Here is a 23,383-nt window from a genome sequence, read left to right as displayed (position 1 = left end):
CTTGCGACTCTTTATGGGCATATGACGTTTCACACTTTCCAGGCTCTGTTGAGAAACCTGATGTATACATTTATATGTCTGCTAAATGATTCTCAGAACGCCATCATCATGCTACTGTCAAATCCTTGTTTTAGTGTTATAAGATACCAGTCACCCCTGTGGAAACACTGGTAAAACTGTCTTTTATAAAAAGAGGCAGTTTCTATTTTAATGTATGTATTGTTGTTTGTTTTGTATGTCTTTTAATGGACTTCGAGTCTGTCAATAAAGATGAATTGAAAAAAATTGAATTGTTTCCATACACTCTGTCTGTTGTGTGTGTGTGTGTGTGTGTGTGTGCGTGTGTGTGTGTGTGTGTGTGTGTGTGTGTGTGTGTGTAGGAGTGTGTGTGTGTGTGTGTAGGAGTGTGTGTGGAGGGGTTTGTGTGTGTGTATGTGTGTGTGTGTGGGTGTGTGTGTTTGTGTGTGTGTGTGTGTGTGTGTGTGTGTGTGTGTATGTGTGTGAGTGTGTGGAGGGTGTGTGTGTTTGTGTGTGTGTGTGTGTGCGTGTGTTTGGAAGTGTGTGTGCTTGTGTAGGGGTGTGTGTTTGTGTGTGTGTGTGTGTGTGTGTGTGTGTGTGCGCGTGTTGTGTGCGCGCCTCCCTGACGCTCCTCAGCCCCGTGGAGCTGATCTGTTGTTCCCACACAGAGAGAGAGCAGCCAGGAGGACAACCAGACAACAGTTGGATTAGAGCGACTAAAGAGAAAGTGCTGTTTTTAAAAAAGAAAAGTCTTCTTCGGCTCCAACTTTCTTCTTTTCTTTTACTCGTCGCGCTTTCTGCTGATGTGTAATCGGTTTCCGCGGTGTGGTGGCGCTCAGACCGGTATGGATTTACCAAAGACTAGACGAGACACGCCGTCTAGTCCTCCACCAGAGTTGTGATTGTCATCGCTGCCTCTCTCAACAGCAGCAGCAGCAGTATTCAGGAGACGCGCTCAACTTTTTACGCAGCATTTGTGTAAAAGTGGTGACCACATGTGAGGAGGACATTTGGAGACACATATTGTTTTATCGGAGCGTCTTTTCTCTTCGCTCTCTACTCTGAATCTCTCATGGGGTGAGTAAAACAGTGTCTGCATGTGCTGCTAACAAAAGGATCTCGTGTGACTGTATGTGGGTTTTTACATGGAATGAGTTAACTCATAATAAACTCTGCGGTTTTTCCTCGTTACATCATGTTATGCGCGTAAATACTGAACTGAAAGTCCACAATGACGCTCAAAAGTCACGAAATGTGTCGTTGACTCACTATGACAGCAGAATAGCCAACATTACGACACTTTTTCTTTCACGAGAAACTGCTGCAGCCATGCTGAATATTGTAGGTTGTGTTTTAATGAGTAACAGTGTGTGGTGTTACATATTAACACGCAGGGCTGTCGATCATACAGGAGGAATAATTAAGATAGGATACGATAGTGGTAGACCATCAGAAGGGAATGGACTGTTGTTTTTGAAAATCTTTTTATTTTATTTATTATTTATTTGTGGATGCATTGAGAATCTGGTTAGTGAATTTATTTTATTCATATTTTTATTTAATTTTACTTTATTATATTTTTTATTTCGTATTTATTTATTTTATTCATATTTTTAATTTAATATTATATTTTTAAATATTATTTATTTATTATGTTTTATTTGTAATTTATATATATATATATATATATATATATATATATACACACAGTATATATATATATTTATTTTTGTTATTATTACCATTATTTTCTCCTCCCTTGTTTATATATTTATTTTCTGTTTATGTGTATCTTCACTTTGTTAAAGGTGCCATTTAACTGTTTAATTGTATAATTGATACTGTGAAGCTGTATATTGATTTTGGCCCTGTGAGAAAGGGAAAAGTTAAGAGAGAACTGGTGGGTGGGTGTGTGGGCTATGTTATGTTTGTTAAAGTAATTCCTGTATTGAATATATTGCATAATAATGCTGATGTTTGCATAACAAAAAAAACAATAATGCTGCATCTTTCGGAGGAGGTATCATATGTTGTCTGTATAGCTGTTGTTGGAGGTTGTAGGATGGCACTCATTTCCTTGGAGCCGTTGAGCAGCCTGCTGTGACCCCCCCGTGTTGACCCCTCCATGTTGTTGGGGCTTGTTCATCCGTCACTCTAAAGAAGGCATTGTATTGAAAGGATGTATTAATAAGACAAAAGCCACCATTATCCCCCATGTACCAGAGTTAATCTCATGGTGCTGGAGATGAGCTCCCCAGAGGAAGGAAGCTCTAACACACTACAGCACATTGTTGTCAGAGACTTACACTGAGCAAATGTATAAGAATATCAATTATAGACAAGTGCATTATAATTGTTGTGGTGGCAGTTTCTGTTAAAACAAGACACAAACCAAGGTCACAACTACATTTAATAAAAAAGCATATATTAATAAGAAAAGCATTTGCAGACGGACTCACAAGCACAGCCACCTGAGTGGGCTGTGGCAGGTGAGCCCCGAAAACAAGAGTAGTCAGTATTTATACACACTAAAGCATAACACACAGATCAGTGCAAAGAAGAGAAAGATAGAAAGTGAATCATTACGTCTGCACAGAACAGACCACAGAGCATCACAAGACATAACAAGTACTTCAGCCCTCTGTTGTTTACAGTCACAGAAGATAAAACTGTCGGGTCACTGTTTTAATGCTTATGGTGACGAGGTCTACTAGCTGTGAGGCGCTGAGATTCTCTAAAGGTACATGGTTAACTTTGGCCCACTCAGATATGAACATTTCCATTACATTGTATATTGGAACATTTCCGTCTGTGCCATCTTTTTGTGGTCCCTGTGCGTGTTGTTTCCATGTGTCCAGAGGAGTAAACTCTGCAGAAAGGGATACATAGGTGTCAGCAGTCCAGCCATGAGGCATCCTGTTGTGGGAGAATCCTCAAATCACAGCGAGATAAGGTGATAAGGAAAGAGGAACTAATGTTTATTGCCCAGATAAAAGCCCCCATCCATCATCCTATCTCTCATGTGGACGCTCTGGTTCAGTCTGCACCGTGTTGTGGTCGTTAGCAGGCGGTCTTCTGGCGGCTTTATCTCAAGCACCCCAGCCAAGTGTTACGGGCTGTGGCGAGAAACCAAAGCAACCCGCAGATGCTGCTGTTGAATTAAGACTAGCAAACATCTTAGTGTGATAACATCAGGAGCAGGGTGGTGAAGAGGAAGCTCACTCAGCAGCATTAGGAGAGGACTATGAGGTGTTGAAGGCGCTGTCAGCAGGTTCATTGATGCCGGTGTTGTGTGAGAGCAGCTTGGTTTGTTTGGGGGGGGGGTGGTCAGGTGCTTCTCCCAGCATGCCTTGGACCGGCTGAAGACGGGGCATGATGCCGCCGGCCGGCCGTCTGCGTGTGACCACATGGCTCATTGCACCAGAACAAAACCAGGCCTGACCGCTGCCAGGCTTCTTCACACATTTCACCATCCTTGGAAGTGAGCGAGAGTCACCCCAGGGTGCTTATTGGCCAGACGCTTCAGGCACACGCAGCCTGTCACAGACATGGTATTAAGGCCCAGACACACTAAACCGACATCAAAGAACTAGCAGCGACGAAGGCCACCAGTTGTGTCGCCTTTGTTTTGCACTCGAACACACTGCAAAGACTACAGCCAACGGACGGTTAGCATGTACGTTCTGCGCCTGCGTGAGAGGAAATAACTCTCCACACAAGGTGGACTGCGGCTATTCACGCCATTGTTAGCCATTGTTATCTGGACTTTACTCGTTGGCTTGCTTTCATTTCGTCCGTTTCTCTTCTTGTGCACTGATTCATTTAAGCTGAACCGCCAATCAGACTGATTTCTCTCATCGACGAGCTCGACATGCTGAATCGGCCAAAAAACTCAACATGGGCAGACTAGAGCCAACGGTGCGGGACACACCGCAAAAACTAGGCCGACGGACGCTCACCAACGACCCCAAACTGTCAGGTGGCTGACCGGCGGCCAACCGACGGCTTGGTGTGTCAGAGCCTTTACCAGTCCATAGAGGGACTTTAAGATCTTTTATGTGAGAGTGCTAGTCTAGTCTAGTCTAGCTGCAGACTGTCTCAGTCCAGCAGCCCATGACATCATATGTGCTGCTGATCTAGCTCGCTGTGCAGCTGTAATCGGACCCTTCTCACTGCCAGGGATAGCATGAGAAATGAAGACAAATAGATGAGGCGAATAAATAAATAAATGTACAAGTGCATGGACGGATAAATAAATGAATGGTAATCCAGTGGTGGGAACTGGATTTGCAGGACTTTACAGGTCACTAGGGGGTGGAAGGCGGGGATGGGTGGCGGGTGGGTGGGTGTGTGGGTGGTGTCGATCCCTGAAGGATGCTCGGGTTTCAGCTCAGGCCTGAGAGCGCTCTGCTAATAGGAAGCAGCGAGAAGGGTTTTCCTTTGGGAGACCGACTTCTCTTTTGTTCACCACTTTATTCAGCCAGATCGGACACTGAGACATCAGAGGAGCGACCTGCCAGAGGCTATACCTGGCTTTTACCCGCTTAAATGAAACCAGTCATAGGTGAATAGGAACTTTGGCAGATCACAGGAGACAATGCATACATTTCTCTGTGATGGTAATAGCGTTCTGCAGAGAGCCATCTGCAGGCTCACAGTTCTAGCTGGTACTCCCCCCTTTAGCTGAAAAACACTTTCCTTGGGTGTGGCAGCTGGAGCAAAATAAACGCCTTCTGTTCGCAAGCGCAAGTCACAACACACAGCTGACAGCATGCAGCGTTCACAGCCAAGAGCTGGGAGTGTCTCAGATCAGAGGAATACATATGGCGTCCTCTTTTTAACCAATTCCGTAAACACAATTTTGAAGAGGATGTCACTAAAGGTCACTGATTGCTCTTTGCTTTACACGTTGCACTCTTACCTGTACTATCTGTCTCTACTTTTCAAAACAACCTTTCTCTGTTGTCGTCAGTGCTGTTCTGATTATCATATAAACATTTATGTAAGCTGATATTTGGTGGAGACGATGTTAGGAAGGTGTTTTACCCAACGAGAGAAGAATCCATTAGCTTTAACGTCTTCTGTTACATTCCTTTTCCACTTGAAGGACTTGGACAAACTATGAGACCCCCCCATGTCATGACCAGGCGCCGATGCTTGTAGCAGCATGCCAGGATTTCCTGACGCCTTTCTGGGCTTCTCTTCTTCTGTCACATTTCAAGCATTGGACCAGCCCCCTTCGCTCCAAACTGCTGCCAGTTGGAAATAATGCTGCAAAGCAAATGGTTTTTTAGAGCTCTGACAGGCATTTCTCATTGTGCAACGTCGCTCCACAGACAGGAACATTATACAATGACAAGTAGATTGAAGACAAGATTTCTGGTTACCGCTGTGGCTTTGGATGGGGTCGGCGGCACTTTGCATCCCCTCCTGTGTGATTTATGAACTGGATGGAAACAACCTCATGCTGTCTGTTTCTAGCGGCTTAATCAGTGTGGTCATGTCGTGGTTTCCTGATTTCTGGTCATTCTCAGCGCTCAATCTTCGAGCAGGTACACATGAAGATGCTGTGTTTTTGGAGACCTCCTCCTCCTCTTTCTTCTTCTTCTCTCTTGGATGCCTTTGTTATCCAGTCAGCTTTGTTTGTGCAGCTGGAAAACTCAATGGGATTACTTCAACACCCCACCACCCCAGATCCAGAAGTAAGCTGGAGACAGTTTTCTTGGAGTTTGAATCGCTCCATGCAGCCAGTGAGAAGCCTGGTGAAGCCATTCATTTAGTTTGGAGCTGAAAGTTAACTTGATCGCCTCCCAATGAGCTCTTTCAGATTCTCTAATGTCTGACAGACTTTAAAAATAAGGCAAAACTGTGATGGCCTGTTTTGTTAGAAAGAGCTATTAAGATTGTTTATCCTCAGCTTCAGTCTTTCCACGATGGAATTAACCTCCAGCCAAACACAAGCCGGGTCATGACAAAGGCCAGACCGCTCCATTACAACAGACAGATTGGACAGAAGTGGAATCTGTTTACTTAAAACTAATGTGACAACTGCTCATACATGTCCATTCGAGATGAGCGTTGTCGTTTAGGTCAAAGTCAAGTAGCTGTTGTCTCGTACCCTCTGAACAGCTGCACCGCCACAGCAACACTCACTTTCTGACCTGTTTGTTATTTTTTCAAAAATACCCCTTGGCAAGCCACTGTGCCCAAACTTTGCATGAGGCTTGTAAAGCTGTATAAAAAGCCAAGTTATTTACACTGGGGCCTTTTCTTTTTGTAATGTTTTACTCCGTGTAATGTTGCCAAGAAGTAAAGCAGACATAGTATCCCTCCAAAACTCGGTAAGGTTAAATATTTCCATGCACATTCACTGGTCTTTAAAGGGGACATATCATGCTCATTTTCAGATTCATACTTATATTTTGGGTTTCTACTAGAACATATTTACAATCTTTAATGTTCAAAAAACACTATTTTTCTCATACTGTCTGTCTGAATATACCTGTATTCACCCTCTGTCTGAAACGCCCCGTTTTAGCACCTGTCTCTTTAAGCCGTCCTCCAGAAAAAGCCCAGTCTGCTCTGAGAGGCTCGAGAGAAAAATATGGCACACCTTTGCAAAGGTAGTTCTCAAGCTGTGGGCGATATATTCTAATGAGCCTGCATATGCAACACAGTCTCCCACAAAATTACGTTTTTCATACAACTAAACTGCATAACCAAAATACGTTTGAGGCAAATGAATACAGTCACAGTTTTAAACAGTTTTAAACAGTTTTAAACAGTTTTAAACAAGTGATTAATGTTTTAAATTGAAACAAAACTAAATAAAAATGCAACATAACTACTGGGTTAGGTTTAGTAAAAAAAACAAAACATCATGGTTTGGCTTTAAATGACTATGACATTGAAACAAAACAAAACACAACAAAAATGCAACAAATGACTACGTTTCACACATGACACGAACAGCGGTCTCCTGGGGGAAAGTCTGGTGTTTGTTGAACACATCCACCTCCCCTCCCGCCCTCCAGTTGTGGACTTTCTCGCTTGTTATTCCCCGTTATTATCCAATTACTTTTTTATTACGTTTTCATTCACGGTCGCTCGATATGTTACATCACCTGCTCTGCACGTCACTCGTTGTACTACGTCACTCGCTGCGGCCGTCTGCAGACTTACAAAGGTATTTGTGATACATCAAAGACAAAATACGTTTCCTTCCAAACGTAATTGAGAACGCAATGTAGTTGTATGGAAAGATCATGTTTACGAGACAAGGCTGGCATGTGACATACTGTAGGAAGGGGAGCCAAATCTGTATAGTGATCTAGGCAGCCCACATAAATCTGACTCACAGTTTGTGGGTTGTATGGCACTCCAGATGCCCAAATGTATGTGCACAAGCACTCAAAAAGGGAGTTTTTCATGATATGTCTCCTTTTAAATGCAGGCTGTGTTGGCACTGCACACATTTTTTTGTGCATTTTAAGATACAGCGTCCTCGGAGGTCGATTTATGTTTGAAATAATTTTGCTCTTCGAAGCAAGAAATTCTTAAATTGTATAAAATACTGAGGAGCAACTGTGAACTGTGTGGACACAACAATGTTCCCTCTCCAGGCAACCGTGTTTTTCTCCAACAACAGAGCTGTGTTTAATGGATGTGTGTTTGCCAGAGGAGTCTGGGGTTGTTTTCCTATGCTGGACCACGAGGAGAGATGGAGGGTCTCCATCAATTCCTCATCTTATCAGCGGGCACTAGGCAGCGGCAATCGGGGCGGCTTTGTGCCCCCGTGTGTGTGTGTCAGCCTGTGTAGATGGTATCGTTTCCGCTGTGCAGTTCTCTCCTCTGCTGTGTCTGTGATTTTAGCACTGTGATGATGCACACTGCAACACCAGTGGAACAAACATGAGTGTCATAATCACAGCAAACTCTCCACGCTACCAACATAGACATTAGCATGGATATACGTTGTCATGTCTCGTGTCCGTTGGCACGCCATGCAACAAACAACCACGAGCTCTCTCACGGCAACCTCGCAGTTTCCCAACGAAGCAACAGAACATGAGAAGGGGTGGAGTTCAAGGTAGAATAGGATCCAGGACAAAAGAGACCCAAAGGAGGGTTCAAAGCCATTCATTAGGGGAGAACTCATTGTAAAGACAAGGACATGGGAAGGTGTGAGAGGGGCTGAAACTTGAATCAAGCACGCCTCATTCAGACCTGAGATTTCTGATGCAGGCCAGCCAGATTGTATCTAACTTCATAATGTGACACATCAGCCAGATGACTCGTGCCTCAAGGACGCTTTGTGGTTAACACTAGCCCACCTATACACGCACAAACCCGACACACACACAGCACGGTATTTCCATGTGTGGTTTTACTTCTGTTCCATGCAAAGCTTGAATTCTGAGAATTACTATTCATGCTGAGCATATCTCAGGACGGTTTGCACATGCATGCTGCAGAAATACACACATCTGACTGCAAGGATTAATGATAAGGTTATAGTAAAGCTACATGAAAAAAAATCACACTCAAGAGGATTTGGGACACATGCACACTTCTGAGGAAGTCGTTCCTTGGTGCTCCAGAGTTTCCTGAATGGAGAGCTGATTGCACACTATGTGCTGTAATGACGTCTTTAATAGGGGACTATAAGAACATGTCTGCCCCAGATGTGTGCTAAATAAATCCTTCTTGATGTGCATTTAATCACCTCTTTGTGGCCTTGTCTTTTGATCTCTGTGGTGAAGTTTAAAATATACGAGAGGAGGGGAGGGGGGTGGGGGAGGGGGATGTGGCTCTGTAAATCAGGCAGCAGCATGAAAGTGAAATATGCAAAATAGAGCGATTATAAAAAATAATTTAGAAGACAGTGACTTAAGTTGACAGGAATGGTCCGAGGGTGAAGGTATTACAGTAATTGCCTCTCGGGCGCCACCCTTGGAGATCTCCAACCCCCCAATGGGGCAGACTTTGAGAGGGAACGGGGGGTGTATCTGCCGGCCATGTGGGTTAGGGCTCCTGAGGGTGTATGATGCCCTTTTTTAACGCAGCTCTTTGTCTCCAGCTCCTCTCACTGCCACTTGAAGAGCCACATAAATAAAGCAAAGCTGCAAGAGATGAGCAGACTGAGGAGAGGAACAGAAAACAACACAAGTCACTGCTTTTAGTTCCTGACTGAACTGTGTTGACAGACTGGACCCCTCAGAAGAGGCTGTACCCAAACTGTCAGACTGTCTGACGAGCGAAAGGGTAATCCCTAATTAAACGATGTATTGGGGACACCCACTCCCCTAATATCTAGCAGCTTAAACACAGTTTTAATGAACTGTGTTAGCATAATAACGGACAAAGAGAGAGGAAGGTTTTAGAGCTAAAATGAAGCTCAAACTCAGAGTGAAAAAGGAACCGTTTTGTTATCACCTAAGGCCATGTCGGTATCATAACTCTGATGCAAACTTGTAATGCTTCTCTATTTTATTTTTAGTCTTAAAAAAGGATGTGATTTGTGTGCATGTCTGCATGGTTTGGCTAGTCACACACATTTCTTTGCCAATGTTTTTTTTTTTAATCCGTTAAAAGTGTTGTTCCCCCAGTTGAGTTCCTCTCCGAGCTATTGGAGATATTGCAGGCCTCCATCTCATATCTCTCTCAGTCTGTTCTTCCTCTGGAACCGTGCGGTTCACAGCGCAACACTGAAACACGCTCCCTTCCTTTCTTTTTTGTACTTCCCCTTAAATCCCCAGTTTGTCTGGTGATTTCATGAGCCGCTGGTGTTTCAAAACAACGACTTATTTGCCCGAATTTCCGTTCTCTATCCTCGGCCCACGCTTGAGTACAAGGCTACAGCAATGTGTGAAACCACTGCCAGAATGTGTCAGACTTTCTGTCTAGATTTTACTACCTGTATTCAGGAAACATAAGTTAACATCTGTATAGATCTATTCAAATTAGAGCTGTCAACCGATTGTATCTGTTCAAAATGTACCTTTAAGGGAGATTTGTCAAGTATTTAATACTCTTATCAACATGGAAGTGGGCAAGTATGCTTGCTTTATGCAAATGTATGTATATATTTATTATTGGAAATCAATTAACAACACAAAACAATGACAAATATTGTCCAGAAACCCTCACAGGTACTGCATTGAGCATAAAAATATGCTCAAATCATAACATGGCAAACTGCAGCCCAACAGGCAACAACAGCTGTCAGTGTGTCAGTGTGCTGACTTGACTATGACTTGCCCCCAAAACTGCATGTGATTACCATAAAGTGGGCATGTCTGTAAAGGGGAGACTCGTGGGTACCCATAGAACCCATTTTCATTCACATATCTTGAGGTCAGAGGTCAAGGGACCACTTTTCCTCGCCAATATTTAGCGCAAATTTGGAGCGTTATTTAACCTCCTTCCCAACAAGCTAGTATGACATGGTTGGAACCAATGGATTCCTTAGGTTGTCTAGTTTCATATGATCTTGACCTAAAAATCACAAGTTGCATTATTGCGTTAAAGAAATGAGTGCCGTTCAAACTAATTTGCGTTAACGTGTTATCGCCTTAACTTTGACAGCCTTAGTTCAAACAGATAACAAAGAACAAAAGTGAGTGCACGTCTAGCACTCTGAGCTTCAATATAGACTGTTGATTGCTAAAGAAAACCACTTGTAGTGGCATTTAGAGCTGAGGTCTTGAAGTGAATGTATTTCTACTTTGGGGAACTCACATTGTACCACAGTAGGAAGTTGAGGTAGCTGTAGCTGTAAGTTTAACCTCAAACATGCCTGTTTCTGAAGGTTCACTTCAGGTTTTGGGCATTGTTGTTATCAGTGAGCTTGTCGGCAGTGTGGCGTGTAGCAGAGATAACAGCAATGGCTTAAGATAAGATCAGGCAGTCATGACTAAGGATGTAAGAGCTGTTCTGGGCTTATTTTGACGCTGCTCACCGCTTTAAAGAGTCGAGGTGTATCTGTGCTGAGACCAAGGTCGTTTGAAGGATATGAATCCTCTTCATGCCAGTTATGCTGGAAACATTAATGCTTTTTCCTGGACAATCAATACTGTTGCTGTGTTGATGTGAGGAGATTTCACACGCAGAGCCGCGGGCCTCAGTGATGGATGGAGCAGCAGAGAGACGCTGCAGCCACCTGCCAGCAGACACAGTCCATCTCTGTTTTTCCTGTGGTTGCACAGCACGACTGCATGGAGCTGCCATAACGGGCCCATGTGTGCAGTGGCTTGTGAGAAGCTGGCAGTGTAAAGACAACGTCATCGCTGATAAAGTCTATTAAACGGATAACTGTAGAGAACGACTGTGCGTGCATCGTTCAGTTTAGTCACTTCCTTAGAAGCTTCTGTGGTATCGTTGGTGTGGCATTGTGGTGGTAATAGATAGTTGTGTTTTTTCCCCGTGTGTCTGGCATGTCAACACTTGACTGGGGGAAACGCTCTGACTACATTGCTGCACTTTGCATGTGGAATTTTCCTCTGAGGAACCACAGCTTTTCTGCTGTGACATTCACACCTTTTGTTTCGGTCGAAACACTCAGGAAGACATATTATATCCTGTTTGAGTGTAAAGACTCAAACATGATTTTTGCTGTTTGGCTCACAATCTCCATCACTCCTGTACCTCACAAACTGCTGCTATCGCCCTCAAATACTAGATTTCTCACGCATATGAGTGGTGTCGTTGATGTGGCAGCACCTGGCGGCAACCCCCAAGTCTGAAAAGTGAAGCCAATGTTGAAGTGCCTTAAACTTGCACTCTTTCTAACAGCCAGCAGGGGGCGACTCCTCTGGTTGCAGAACAAAGTCTGATTGTATAGAAGTCTATGAGAAAATGAGCCTACTTCTCACTTGATTTATTACCTCAGTAAACATTGTAAACATGAGTTTATGGTCTAAATCGCTAGTTTCAAGTCTTCTTCAATACAGCATGATGTTCATTTAGTAAATTTAGCAACCACAGACTGTCCTTTGGTCTGTAGGTCAGTTAGAAGACGTTGAACACAGACGGGAGAAGAAAGGTTTAGACTGATTCTGTTTACAGTTATAGCAAAGCTCTCTCAGAGATAAATTATACACTGATATCACCGTTAACGACTTTGAAACTGAGCAGGAAAGAACAAATCACAGCAGCAGATGCTTTCTGGTATATCCATGATGGATCACCTCGTGGCTGAGATTAAGTCTATTCCAGAAGAAAAGTCTGGTGTCTCGCAGAGGGCGCAGGAAGTCATTAAATCTCCTTAAAATGGAAAATGTACATGATTAACTTTTTTCATATTATAGCCCAAACAAAGAGGATCTTTGTGTTCTAGTCTAATGCTGCTGGCTGTTTTTAGAGCTTGCTGCTACTACAGTGGCCTGTGAGCCAGGAGTGTGAAGGGCAGATGGAGAAAGATATTTTACAGGAAGTTTCAGACCACAAACTGCTCAACACGCCGATGAGTGATTCCTCTAAGTAAACAAAAAGTAAACATTTCAATCATGCAAACAAGATAAGCTGCAAATGTGTACTGTCCAAACACAAGGTTAAACGCAGCTCTTATCTAAATATTTGTGAGAGATTGAGCGTGTGAGTGAAAGTGCGTGCACAGAAACATGGACGTGCATGCTGTGTCAGGGGTTAGGAGCTCTGTTGTTGTTTTAAGTGCTTTCCCCCAGAGAAAGTAGAGCCGGAGTGTGACAGGTAGCAGGTGGGGTAACAGGGCAGCGTTGCCTTGGTTATTGGTGAGCGGACACTCTGCTAATTGGGGCTTATCAGGTGTTTCTGGGGAAAACACCAGAGGCTTTTGTGCAGCCGTCAGTCCCATGATGGAGAGGGGGATTCTGTATGTTGTTAGGATTAAGAGAAAACAAGAGTCAGCTTTCAGCTCCATATCGAATCATCTTTTAGAAGTTAGTTAAAACATATGCAGCTGTTTTGCAGCTGGTGGTTTCATGGTCGAATACAGCAGGTTTTCATATGTGTGTGTGGTTGTGAAAAGCAGACAAAGCTGTGAAAACCATAGCATGTGTTTGTGTGAGCATGCACCACAAGAGCATCATTTCTCAAATGATGAGAAACAGTCTATGTGATAAGCTTCACGTATGCTTTCTGATATCCTGTCTCAGGGGACTGTTGTTTGACTTACTTTGTCTCATGTTCATCCTCCTGTGTCCACAGTAGTTTCTTTCATCACCTCGTCTAACCTTGTCTGAGCCTCACTGAAATCCAGACAGGATATTATACTATTTGTCTTTCTGTAGCCTCTCTGCACCTTCACCTACATCACAACACTGACAGTTGTTTATGACACACACAAGGAAACAAAAAAATCATCTCTGTTCTCATGACTCTACAATTAAAAAGTATTTTAAATAGTGCTGAATTATTTAGAAAAAATATCTAATTGCGATTATTTTGACTGATATTGCAATTGCGATATGATTTGCAACATGAGAGGGAATTCTCATTTTTACATCGTTATTCTCATTTTCATTGAAAAACATATTAAAAGGATTATGTCGTGATTTTTGTGGGGGTCTGTACCTAGACAAAGATGTTTTCTGAAGTCAGTAGAATATGATGTGTAGGCCGGGACATCTCTACACAATGACAATATTTAATTTAAAATGCTATTTTACATTTCTCCTTTAACAAATATTGTGCTTCCTGCAATTTGAAAATTGCATTAGGCCATATTGCGATTAACTGTGCAGCCTTAATTTTAAATACATGCTTTTCCAACATCTGCATACTTCAGTGTATTTACAATAAGTCATAATAGAAGAACTCGAGAACAAGTTATTTCAACGAGTATTTCATGTACTTGAATATGCTGTCCCAAAGTAACACTTTTAAACACTATAGTAGTATTAATAGTATACTTAGGTCTACTTTTAAACAGTGAATACAACCTAAAAGTAGATACATTATATATAAGTTGGATAAGCATATTATAAGTGCATTAATTGCAAAAGTGTATTCGGTTGAATTGAATGGTGTAACAGAATTGTTTAGCCACTAGTTGCAGAATTAAAATTATAATATTTTTATATACTTTTGAAATTGTACTAAAATACTAATCAGCACATAGAGTAGTAGGTATGCATAAAAACTTTACTAGTAATATTAAAAAATGTTTTACTATTTTGTTAATATAGTGAAGTGTAGTTTTGGGGGGTTTGTGCTGCTCTCATTGTGTTAAAAAAGGAGTCATTGGTCAAAATGGCGTGACAACATTTTTGACACTGCGTGTTTGTGTAAGTGTGACAGAGATGTCTGGGTCGAACGCAGGGCACGGGTGGGTCTGGAGGGAGGGGTTACATAGCAGGAAGTCTGCACTCCCGTCGACCAATCGCCGTGGAAACACCTGAATGGCACACGGTCGGCAGGTAGAGGGGCAGGGCAGGGCTGCGGCGAGGCAGTATTGTCGGCAAACCAGCCCGTCAGGTTTCACACACACACACACACACACACACACAGAGTGAAATCCCTGTGATGACAGATGGCTAGGACTGGAGGTGACGGGACGACCTCGAGCTGTCTACACAACACATGAGAACAGTCCAGAGTGAAAACTAGTGTGTTTTTCTCTTAGCAGACCTGATCTATATAATAAAATCATTATAGTCTGCAATAATGTTACCTAATGTAATTACACTGGTGCAGCTGCACATGTGCTCAGCCTCAAGCCTCCTATTTGTGTCTATTAATGGAGCTGAAAAGGATGGAGAGGGGGGAGGGAGAGGTGGAGGGGGGGACAAGCTGCCCTGATACAGCAGTTCTGATAAGGGAGTGCTCGACTGTAAATACATTTCTGCTATGATACAGTTGCAACAGCCAAATGGAAGTGCGCTGTCCCATTATTGAGGTTGAAGGGCATCGCTATCCCCACTGAAGGAGACTATTGTTCTTTGTTCCTGCTGGAGGAAACAGTGTGCTGGTTATTACTGGCGACCAGCAGCTGTGTGTCCAACCTGCCTGCATGCAGGGGGATGCTTTGCTGTCACAATTAGCTGTGTGTGTGTGTGTGTGTGTATGTGTCTGAGGAAAGATTTCTGTGCACGTGTGAAGTCCTGCACACGTCACATGGATGAGTTTGTGTGCGTGGACGTCACCGTGATGTCTCAGATTCCAGCCTTTGTGTCCAGATGCCGTTCCACATGCATGCTCTCCGTCTGGCTTTGTCTCGCTCCCTCTCCATCTCTCAGTCTCTCAGCGGAGCAGAGATGAGGTTCAGTCCCAGTTTCCACTAAAGGTTTCCAGTTAAGAGCTGCAGAAGACAAGCAGTGAGTGGAAGCATCAGTGTTGAGTTACCTGTGGAGCTGGCCAGCTTGCAGAGAGATCCTGTTGCTGCTGACAGGTTTAAGACACCAGCTCCACCTCTAATTAGATTTCCAGAGCATCCAACTTTCCTTTGTTTTAAGCCCCGGAGCTGCAGCCACTTTTATTTAGTTTTGGTTTGTTTATAGGTTTTGCCTTGAAAAAGAGCTCTTGTGAAGCCACATTAGTGGTTCACAAGGTTTTTGTTCATTTGTTTGGGTGCGTCATTATAAAACGTAAATCTTTATTAGGTCAAAGGTCTCCCACATTGGTTTCACACTAATAAGCTTTATGTATTCAGACTATAACAACATATGCCCATAAAGCAGACAAATTGTCATTGTGTGTATTAGTGGTGCAACAGTTCAACAAGCCCACGGTTCAGTTGGTATTGCAGTTTTTGGGACACGGTTTGGGTTACAGTTCGGTTTGTTTTGCACATTAAGGAGAAGAAAAACATAACCATTTTCAATGTGTTTGAACTCCCAAATATATAAATAGATTGATTGATAGTAATGAATGATATTTCTATATAATATATGATATATATAATAAGGCAGGCTACTTAATGGTCAGCCTATGTTCAGATAATTGCCTCTTCTGTGTCTGGCCCCTCAACAAATAATGAGCAGGCCTGTATTTAATAGCAGTGCAACAGTTCAGCAAGCCCACGGTTTGGTTTTACATTCCTAGTGTGTATTACACACAATGTAGGAAATATTTAGTGTATTGAATACTTAAAATTACAGCTGCAACTAGGGCTGTCCCTCTCAGTCGATTAGTCGACTAATCAGTTGTTTTGGTCTTAGCCGACTAAGATTTCTTTCGTCGATTAGTCGTTTCTTTATGCTTTTTTCATGCTGAATGACATATTTCTAAGAAACTTATGAGCACATATCTAAACACAAGATTTAAAGTGCTGCTTTTGTGTGATTCTTTGTGGAGAAAGTCAGTTTTACAGATCTGTCGATTAAATCAACTAATCGATTAGTCAACAAAATCGAGTGTTATCGATTTATCTGGCAATTATTTTGTAGGTGAATCGTTTGGTCTATAAAATGTCAGAAAATGTTGAAAAAATGGCCATCTCAGTTTCTTATGGTCCATGGTGATGTCTTTAAATGTCTTGTTTTGTCAGTCCAAAGATATTCAGTTTAATATGATATAATTAGGGCTGTGCTCAACCAAAGAAATTCTTTGTCAACTAACACTTTCATCATTTGACTAATCGATTAGTTGGTTTAATCGACAGATCTGTAAAACTGAGTTTCTCCACAAAGAATCACACAAAAGCACCACTTTAATTATTGTGTTTACCAGAGATGTGCTCATAAGTTTCTTTGAAATAAGTCATTCAGCATGAAAAAAGCATAAACAAATGACTAATCGACTAAAGAAATCTTAGTCGACTGAGACCAAAACAACCGATTAGTCGACAAAGAGGGGGCAGCCCTAGATATAAAACAGAGTAAAGCAGTAAATCTCAATATTTGAAAGCTGAAAACAGCATTTTCTGCCATTTTTGCATGAAAAATTACTTTAATGATTAATCGATGATCAAAATTATTGGCAAATAGTTTTCTGTCGATGGATCTACTTAAAATTGTGATATGTCATGTAAATGGTGTATGATTTGCTTTAGATGCCTTCCAAAGTTTTTTCCTCATAAAGGGAAACTCCCACCTTTTCCTCTCGGGCGTCTGTTTGATTTGCTGTCAGCTTGTGTGAACTGGTTGGAAGGAGCGGGTCTGGGCGAAGAGGTCTGGCTGATCCACGAGCTATGCTGAAGTTTCAAGAGGTAGCTCACTGGAGTGGAATGGTTCGCTCCCCACAACAATGCCATGTGTTGACAGCCGACTGCTCGGACAGGGTTAGAGGAATGTCCCCTTCGGACCGCCAGCCCTTTGTCTATAAGCAGCAGCACTCACTCAGTATTTATTCTTCTACCTGAAGATGATCTGCACAGGTTCACCAGCCATGTGTGTTCATATTCCTCAGTTTCCCCACAGAGTTGATAACATACAACTCCCTTGTGAGCTGATGGATTATTACTTTCCATTCCTTTAGACCGCAACAAGCTGCAACTGTTGCCTGCGTGGGTGTTCAGTTTAGGACTCAGTGAGTGCAGTGTGTTCTCTCTGTGGCCATTCAGTTAAGTCTTTAGGGCTGCAACTAGTGATTATTTTCATCGTCAATTAATTCTTTGGTCTATAAAATGTCAGAAAATGGTGAAAAATGTCGATTAGTGTTCCCCAGAGCCCAAGACGACGTCCTCAAATGTCTTATTTTGTCCACAACTCAAAGATATTCAGTTTACTATCATAGAGGATTAAAGAAACCAGGAAATATTCACATTTAAGAAGCTGAATTATGACCTTTTTCTGTGAAAAAATATTACTCAAACTGATTAACTGATTAATCGTTGCAGCTTTAATGTCTTTACTTTAAATGCCAGTGCATCATTTTCTTTATCTAGATCACCTCGGGGATGTTTGATAATAAGGGGAGTTCATTATGAAGCTGTTCCTCCACTCGTTGACTTGTAATGTTTAGTTTCCACTGTGCTGACGGAGGAACAGGTTGTTGCCTGGCTACTTTGTTTTGCTGGAGGACTGTAAATTTGGCGAGTGCATTGCTTTGCTAAATGTATGTTTGCTTTGTCACAGTTTATTTCATTAGAGCAGCTGAGTTTCCCCTGTCAGTCAGTAACGCAGGTCTTCTCTTCCTCTCTGTGTTTCTGCAGGTGGCCCACATAGAGCTCCTCAGACGTGACTGTGGGACAGGCGGTCCTCTCTGTCCTCTCCTTAAAGTCAATGATTATCGGCTGAGATGCTCTGCACAACTCCACTGCGTGAATGAATCTTTGCCGTAAAGCCGCTGTGCTCTGCCACCCCGTCACCATGAAGAGCAAGTATTCCCAATACTACAATCAGTGTCTGATCCACGCCCACTATAAATATGCTAAGAACATGACCGACCAGAAGCTGGCGGATGTCATTGAAAATAAAAAGCATCTCACCACCCTCAACATCGTCATCGTGGTCCTCTGCACTATCATCATCCTGGAGAACCTGCTGGTCCTCATCGCCGTCTGCCGCAACAAGAAGTTCCACTCCGCCATGTTTTTCTTCATCGGCAACCTGGCGTTCTCTGACCTGCTGGCCGGCTCGGCCTACATAGCCAACATCTTCCTATCAGGGTCCACGACCTTTGACCTGATGCCTGTGCAGTGGTTCATCCGGGAAGGTACGGCATTCATAGCTCTGTCAGCTTCAGTCTTCAGTTTGCTGGCGATAGCTACAGAGCGCTACATCGCCATCACCAAAGTCAAAGTATACGGCTCCACCAGAACGTGCCGCATGTTCCTCCTGATAGGAGCGTGTTGGGTCACCTCCATTCTGCTCGGAGGACTTCCCATCATCGGCTGGAACTGCATCGACGACTTCCCTGAATGCTCCGCCGTGTTGCCGCTCTACTCCAAGAAATACATCCTGTTTGTTGTCACCATTTTCAGCCTCTTACTGCTCTCTATTGTCATCCTCTATGTGAGGATCTATTTGATTGTACGCTCCAGCCAACAGGAAGCGACCAACTCACCGGCCTATGCCCTTTTGAAAACTGTCACCATAGTGCTGGGTGTCTTCATCATGTGCTGGCTGCCCGCTTTTATCATCCTCCTCCTGGATTCATCGTGCACGATACAATCCTGCCCCATCCTCTCCAAAGCAGACCACTTTTTTGGCTTTGCCACTCTGAACTCAGCGCTTAACCCGGTGATCTACACGCTGCGCAGCAAGGACATGAGGAAGGAGTTCCTGCGCGTGTTGTGCTGCTGGGGGGTGCTGCAAAGCGGGCGGCCGTCTGACCGTTGTCTGGTCCCGCTAAAGAGCTCCAGCTCTCTGGAACACTGCACCAACAAACACGAACACCAGACCATACCAATCATGCAAGATTGTACCACCTGTGTCTGATACGGTGCAAACTCATCAGAGTGTGTGTGTGTGTGTGTGTGTATGTGTGTGCGTGCGTGCGTGCGTGCGTGTGTGTGTGTGTGTGTGTGTTTGAGAGAGAAAGCATGTGTGTGTGATCAAGAAGAGAGGCCGTGATGTGATGGAGAGATGAAAAAAAAAGAAGCGAGCACACCCTGGACTGAGAGGCCTGGCAAGGCGACAGTACAATGCAGACTTGTTCTTATTACAATCAAAATTGTGTGAATTCACAATCAATCGACTGCAGCAGGTGTAAAAACACAACTTTCAAGAGGGAACCAATTCAGTTGGTGAGAACTTTCAGAAATGTGAAAACAGCTTTTTCATGGGTACTCTCATTAATTAATATGGAGTTGCAAACCATTTTCATGTATATGCCTGTCATCTTGTTTTTCTTTCTAAACATGTAAACCCCTATTAATTAAAAGCCAAAAATAGAAACATAACATGCATAGTTATGGTGAGTTGTTAAGGTCCTTTCAGGAACTGCATCAATGCAAAGTGTGCAAGATGTAGATTACTTCAGAGATTGTTGTCTTTAGTAAGGTCAAACCACATTACTCTCCTTTACTGATATATGCGTACACTCGTTCTTTACAGAGCTGGAGACAGCACTGCACTCCACTGAAGCCAAATTACCACGAGTACTCCCTCAAAAAAAAACAGGGCTATATATTCCCTATATAACCTTGCTTAAACCATTTGATTAACTACAACAAACCTACATAATCTGCTTACATTTAATGCATGAAAATCTAACTTATTTGTAAGTGCTAATGTATGTATGATATATTCCAGCTCCAGCTTCCATCACTAACACCCCTTCCCTCATTCATCCTCATAATCTGTCCCTCTTGCTTTTACTGTTGTCTTTTGTATCTTAACAGTTTCCGTGGAGGAAGGCCTAATCAGAACGCACATTTCCTGAAGTGAGTTGGCACTGATGCGTTTTATTCAATGACAGCTGTCCAGCAGCTTTGACTAATGGGGCCGATGTCCTGAAAGTGTTGTAGCAGCATAGCAGCAATGTGCTGTCTCTGTTTGTGCCTTCCTCTTGGGGAATTAGGCTGAATGTATGTATGAAGTGTTTGGGGCAGGCGCTCCGTTGTTGACAGTATTATTGATCATCATTTTTTAATAACCAAGTCATTGACGAGCAGAGAGTGGGATGAACAGGGTCGGTCACTCTCACTGTGAAGTCTTAAATAGCACCATGAACAAATAATGTGCTGTGAACATCCTGGTTTAATTTGCTAGCCATATGCCTTGAGCAGCTGTAAGATGTAAACATGTCTCATCTTTCCAAAGACCCCTCACCTCCCTACAAAATAGGAGAAGATCCGGTTTCAAATCCACAGGGGGGATCTGCCCTCCTTGGAGGTCACCTTCATCCTCAATCTCTGACATCCTACGACATGTAACTTCCTTCAGCCACAGGAAGTCCTGTTTCTCATTGTCCGGTTCCTGTTGTTCAGGGTTACACTAACCTTCTTCATTTAGACACACATTTACAACTCTTCTCTCCCTCAGTGTTTTTTTTATATTGACTTTTACATTTAGATGACCAAGTAGAAATGGTGAAAAGCACTTTGGCAGCTTCAGTGATGTTCGCTTTCCCCCAGTTTTTTCAGACGGAGAGGTGTTTTAAACTGTGTACCTGTCACTTCATTGTGTTGCTTGACTCTGTGATGTTTTATAATAAATACATGAATAACTATGTATGTTTGTATGTAAGTATGTATGTATTTTTTGTACAGTATGTATGATTTGTGTTGTATGAAATGTCTCGTGTGCAATAGCCTTTTGTGTCCAGTAGCACGCTGCCTGTGTTAAATCGGTACAATCTGAAACACTAATGTAGGTACATAAACTTTTTGTTAATTGCATTCCCTTTTTTATAAAATAAATGAAATACTGAAAGAATCCATTTTGTGTGTTTGAGTTTAATCCTGAGGCTTGAACTATTTAACTGCGGCTGCTTATCTGCAGGTCCTGAGACGCCTCCCTATTGTGCCTACATCTGAGAAGTATTCAAAATGCAGCATTTAATCCAAACATGCTCTGACAAGGTCAGAAAAGCACTAGCTTCAACATGAAAGCCTGAAATTGTACATGCAAATGCTACTTGGCAATTAATCATGGCTCTCTTGTCTAATAAAATGTTCAATTGCTTAAAGGCTAAGGCAAGACAGGACTGCGATGGGAAGCTGGGCAGAGGGCATGGAGGGTGAAATTGGGGTGTGGTGAAGAAGAATGTCTATTTGTAAGATAGTTTGTCTGAGAGAAGCATAAAAAAGGCCCCAGGAGAGGTTTTCGGGGTAAGGGGGGGAGGCTTCGGGCGAGGGGAGAGGCTGACTTACAGTGGCCTTGGGAGAGTTGGGCTTGTTTCCTGTCAGACGTCCAGGATTCCTGGGTGGGAACACTGGCTGAATCAGCCCCAGGAGGCTGCGCTGCTGGGAAGTCTGCCAAGTCTTTCCAGTGCCCTGCAGGATATGACATCAGACTCAAAAACCTGTAGGTGAAGTTGTATACACAAAAACATTAATAGTCAGCACACACAAGACAGATGTGGGTTTGTCCTTGCAAAACAGAACAGTTTGTAATACTTTAAAAACTAATCATGGACAAGAAAAACACACATTTATCATCTCCAGTAGATTATGTAAATGTAGTGCACACACACACATAACTGCCTAAACTGTCTGGAACCTGAAATGGATCACTGCTCAATTAATATACGCATATAGATTGGATTTATGTGAGGTGTTAAATGTAACCAGGTTCAATTTGCATGTACAATAAGAGAGGGAGAGGATTCACAACCATGATTTGACAACCTGAAAAAGCCTCCTATTTCTATAACATAATGACATAGTGCCACCTTGTGGTATAATGGGCGTATAGTCATATTTGAAGGATGTTTTCTCCAAATATTTTTTAACTACAAGTCTACCTAATAAAATCATAGAAGTCGCTCAAATTTATATCTGTAAGGTTATCTACATATAAAAGAGAGAGACAAAGAGAGCCCAAGCCTGGATCTGAGCCATAAACAAACATTAGCAGGAAAGTGAGTCATCTAAACTTTAGATGACTCACTTTCCTGCTGTTTGTTTAACAAGCTTTAGATTCTAAAGCACAATGACATCTATTGAACACGTTCATTCAAAAGTACGGATACATAATCACATCAAATGCAGACATTTATTGCTAATATAGCTTTTTTCTTTTTTTTTATTGAAGAAAATTCATTTACAAACATTAAGGCATTGTAATGTAAACGTAATACTTCTAACATACAAGGCACAATTGGATAGTAAAGATAACTTAAATTATTAAAAAAATAATATCATAAAAAAATAAAAGAGGGTAGAAAATAATTCAAGGAACAAAAAAATAAATGCAAAAATAAATAAATAAACAAATAATGATAAGACTGCACTCTTCCATAGTAGCTCTAGGGGTCATCATCATATATCTTCAGTTCTTCATAAGCTCTGAGGAGAGACTTTGCATGTTGTCCATTCATTAGTCTTAAAGCACTGAGATGCTAATAAAGTACAGAAAAAAAAATATATATATATATATATAAAATAATAATAAATAATATAAAATATGAATTAGCAGGAAAGTGAGTCATCTAAAGCGTGTTACCTGCACTAATACAACCACTCTATTATTCACTGCAAGTACAATGTCATCTATTGAACACGTTCAATCGAAAGTACAGATACATAATCACATCAAATGCAGACATTTATTGCTAATATAGCTTTTTTTTTTTTTTTTATAGAAGAAAATTAATTTACAAACATTAAGGCATTGTAATCTAAACTCAATACGTCTAACATACACGGCACAATTGGATAGGAAAGATAACTTAAATTATAAAAAAAAAAAGATATAATAACAAAAATAAAAGAGGGGGTAGAAAATAATTCAAGGAACAAAAAAGAAATGCATAAATAAATAAATAATAAGACTGCACTCTTCCATAGTAGCTCTGGGGGTCATCATCATATATAGGAGAGGAAAGATTACTTAAATTA

At 42.1% G+C, this 23,383-nt stretch overlaps 1 protein-coding gene across 1 annotated transcript; it reads left to right on the top strand.

Annotated features, from left to right (window-relative positions):
- The first annotated feature begins 437 nt into the window (after positions 1-437).
- s1pr2 (sphingosine-1-phosphate receptor 2) lies at positions 438-21,257 on the top strand. Its single transcript, XM_074655988.1, has 2 exons — positions 438-1,095; positions 18,089-21,257. Exon 2 carries the CDS (start codon positions 18,201-18,203, stop codon positions 19,314-19,316), a length of 1,116 nt encoding a protein of 371 aa, XP_074512089.1. The 5' UTR covers positions 438-1,095; positions 18,089-18,200; the 3' UTR covers positions 19,317-21,257.
- The last annotated feature ends 2,126 nt before the right edge of the window (positions 21,258-23,383 follow it).

The sequence above is a fragment of the Sebastes fasciatus genome, chromosome 13, assembly GCF_043250625.1.
Source record: "Sebastes fasciatus isolate fSebFas1 chromosome 13, fSebFas1.pri, whole genome shotgun sequence".
Classification (NCBI taxonomy): domain Eukaryota; kingdom Metazoa; phylum Chordata; class Actinopteri; order Perciformes; family Sebastidae; genus Sebastes; species Sebastes fasciatus.
The sequence above is the reverse complement of the archived record's forward strand: the minus strand, read 5'-3'. Positions and strand labels throughout refer to the sequence as shown.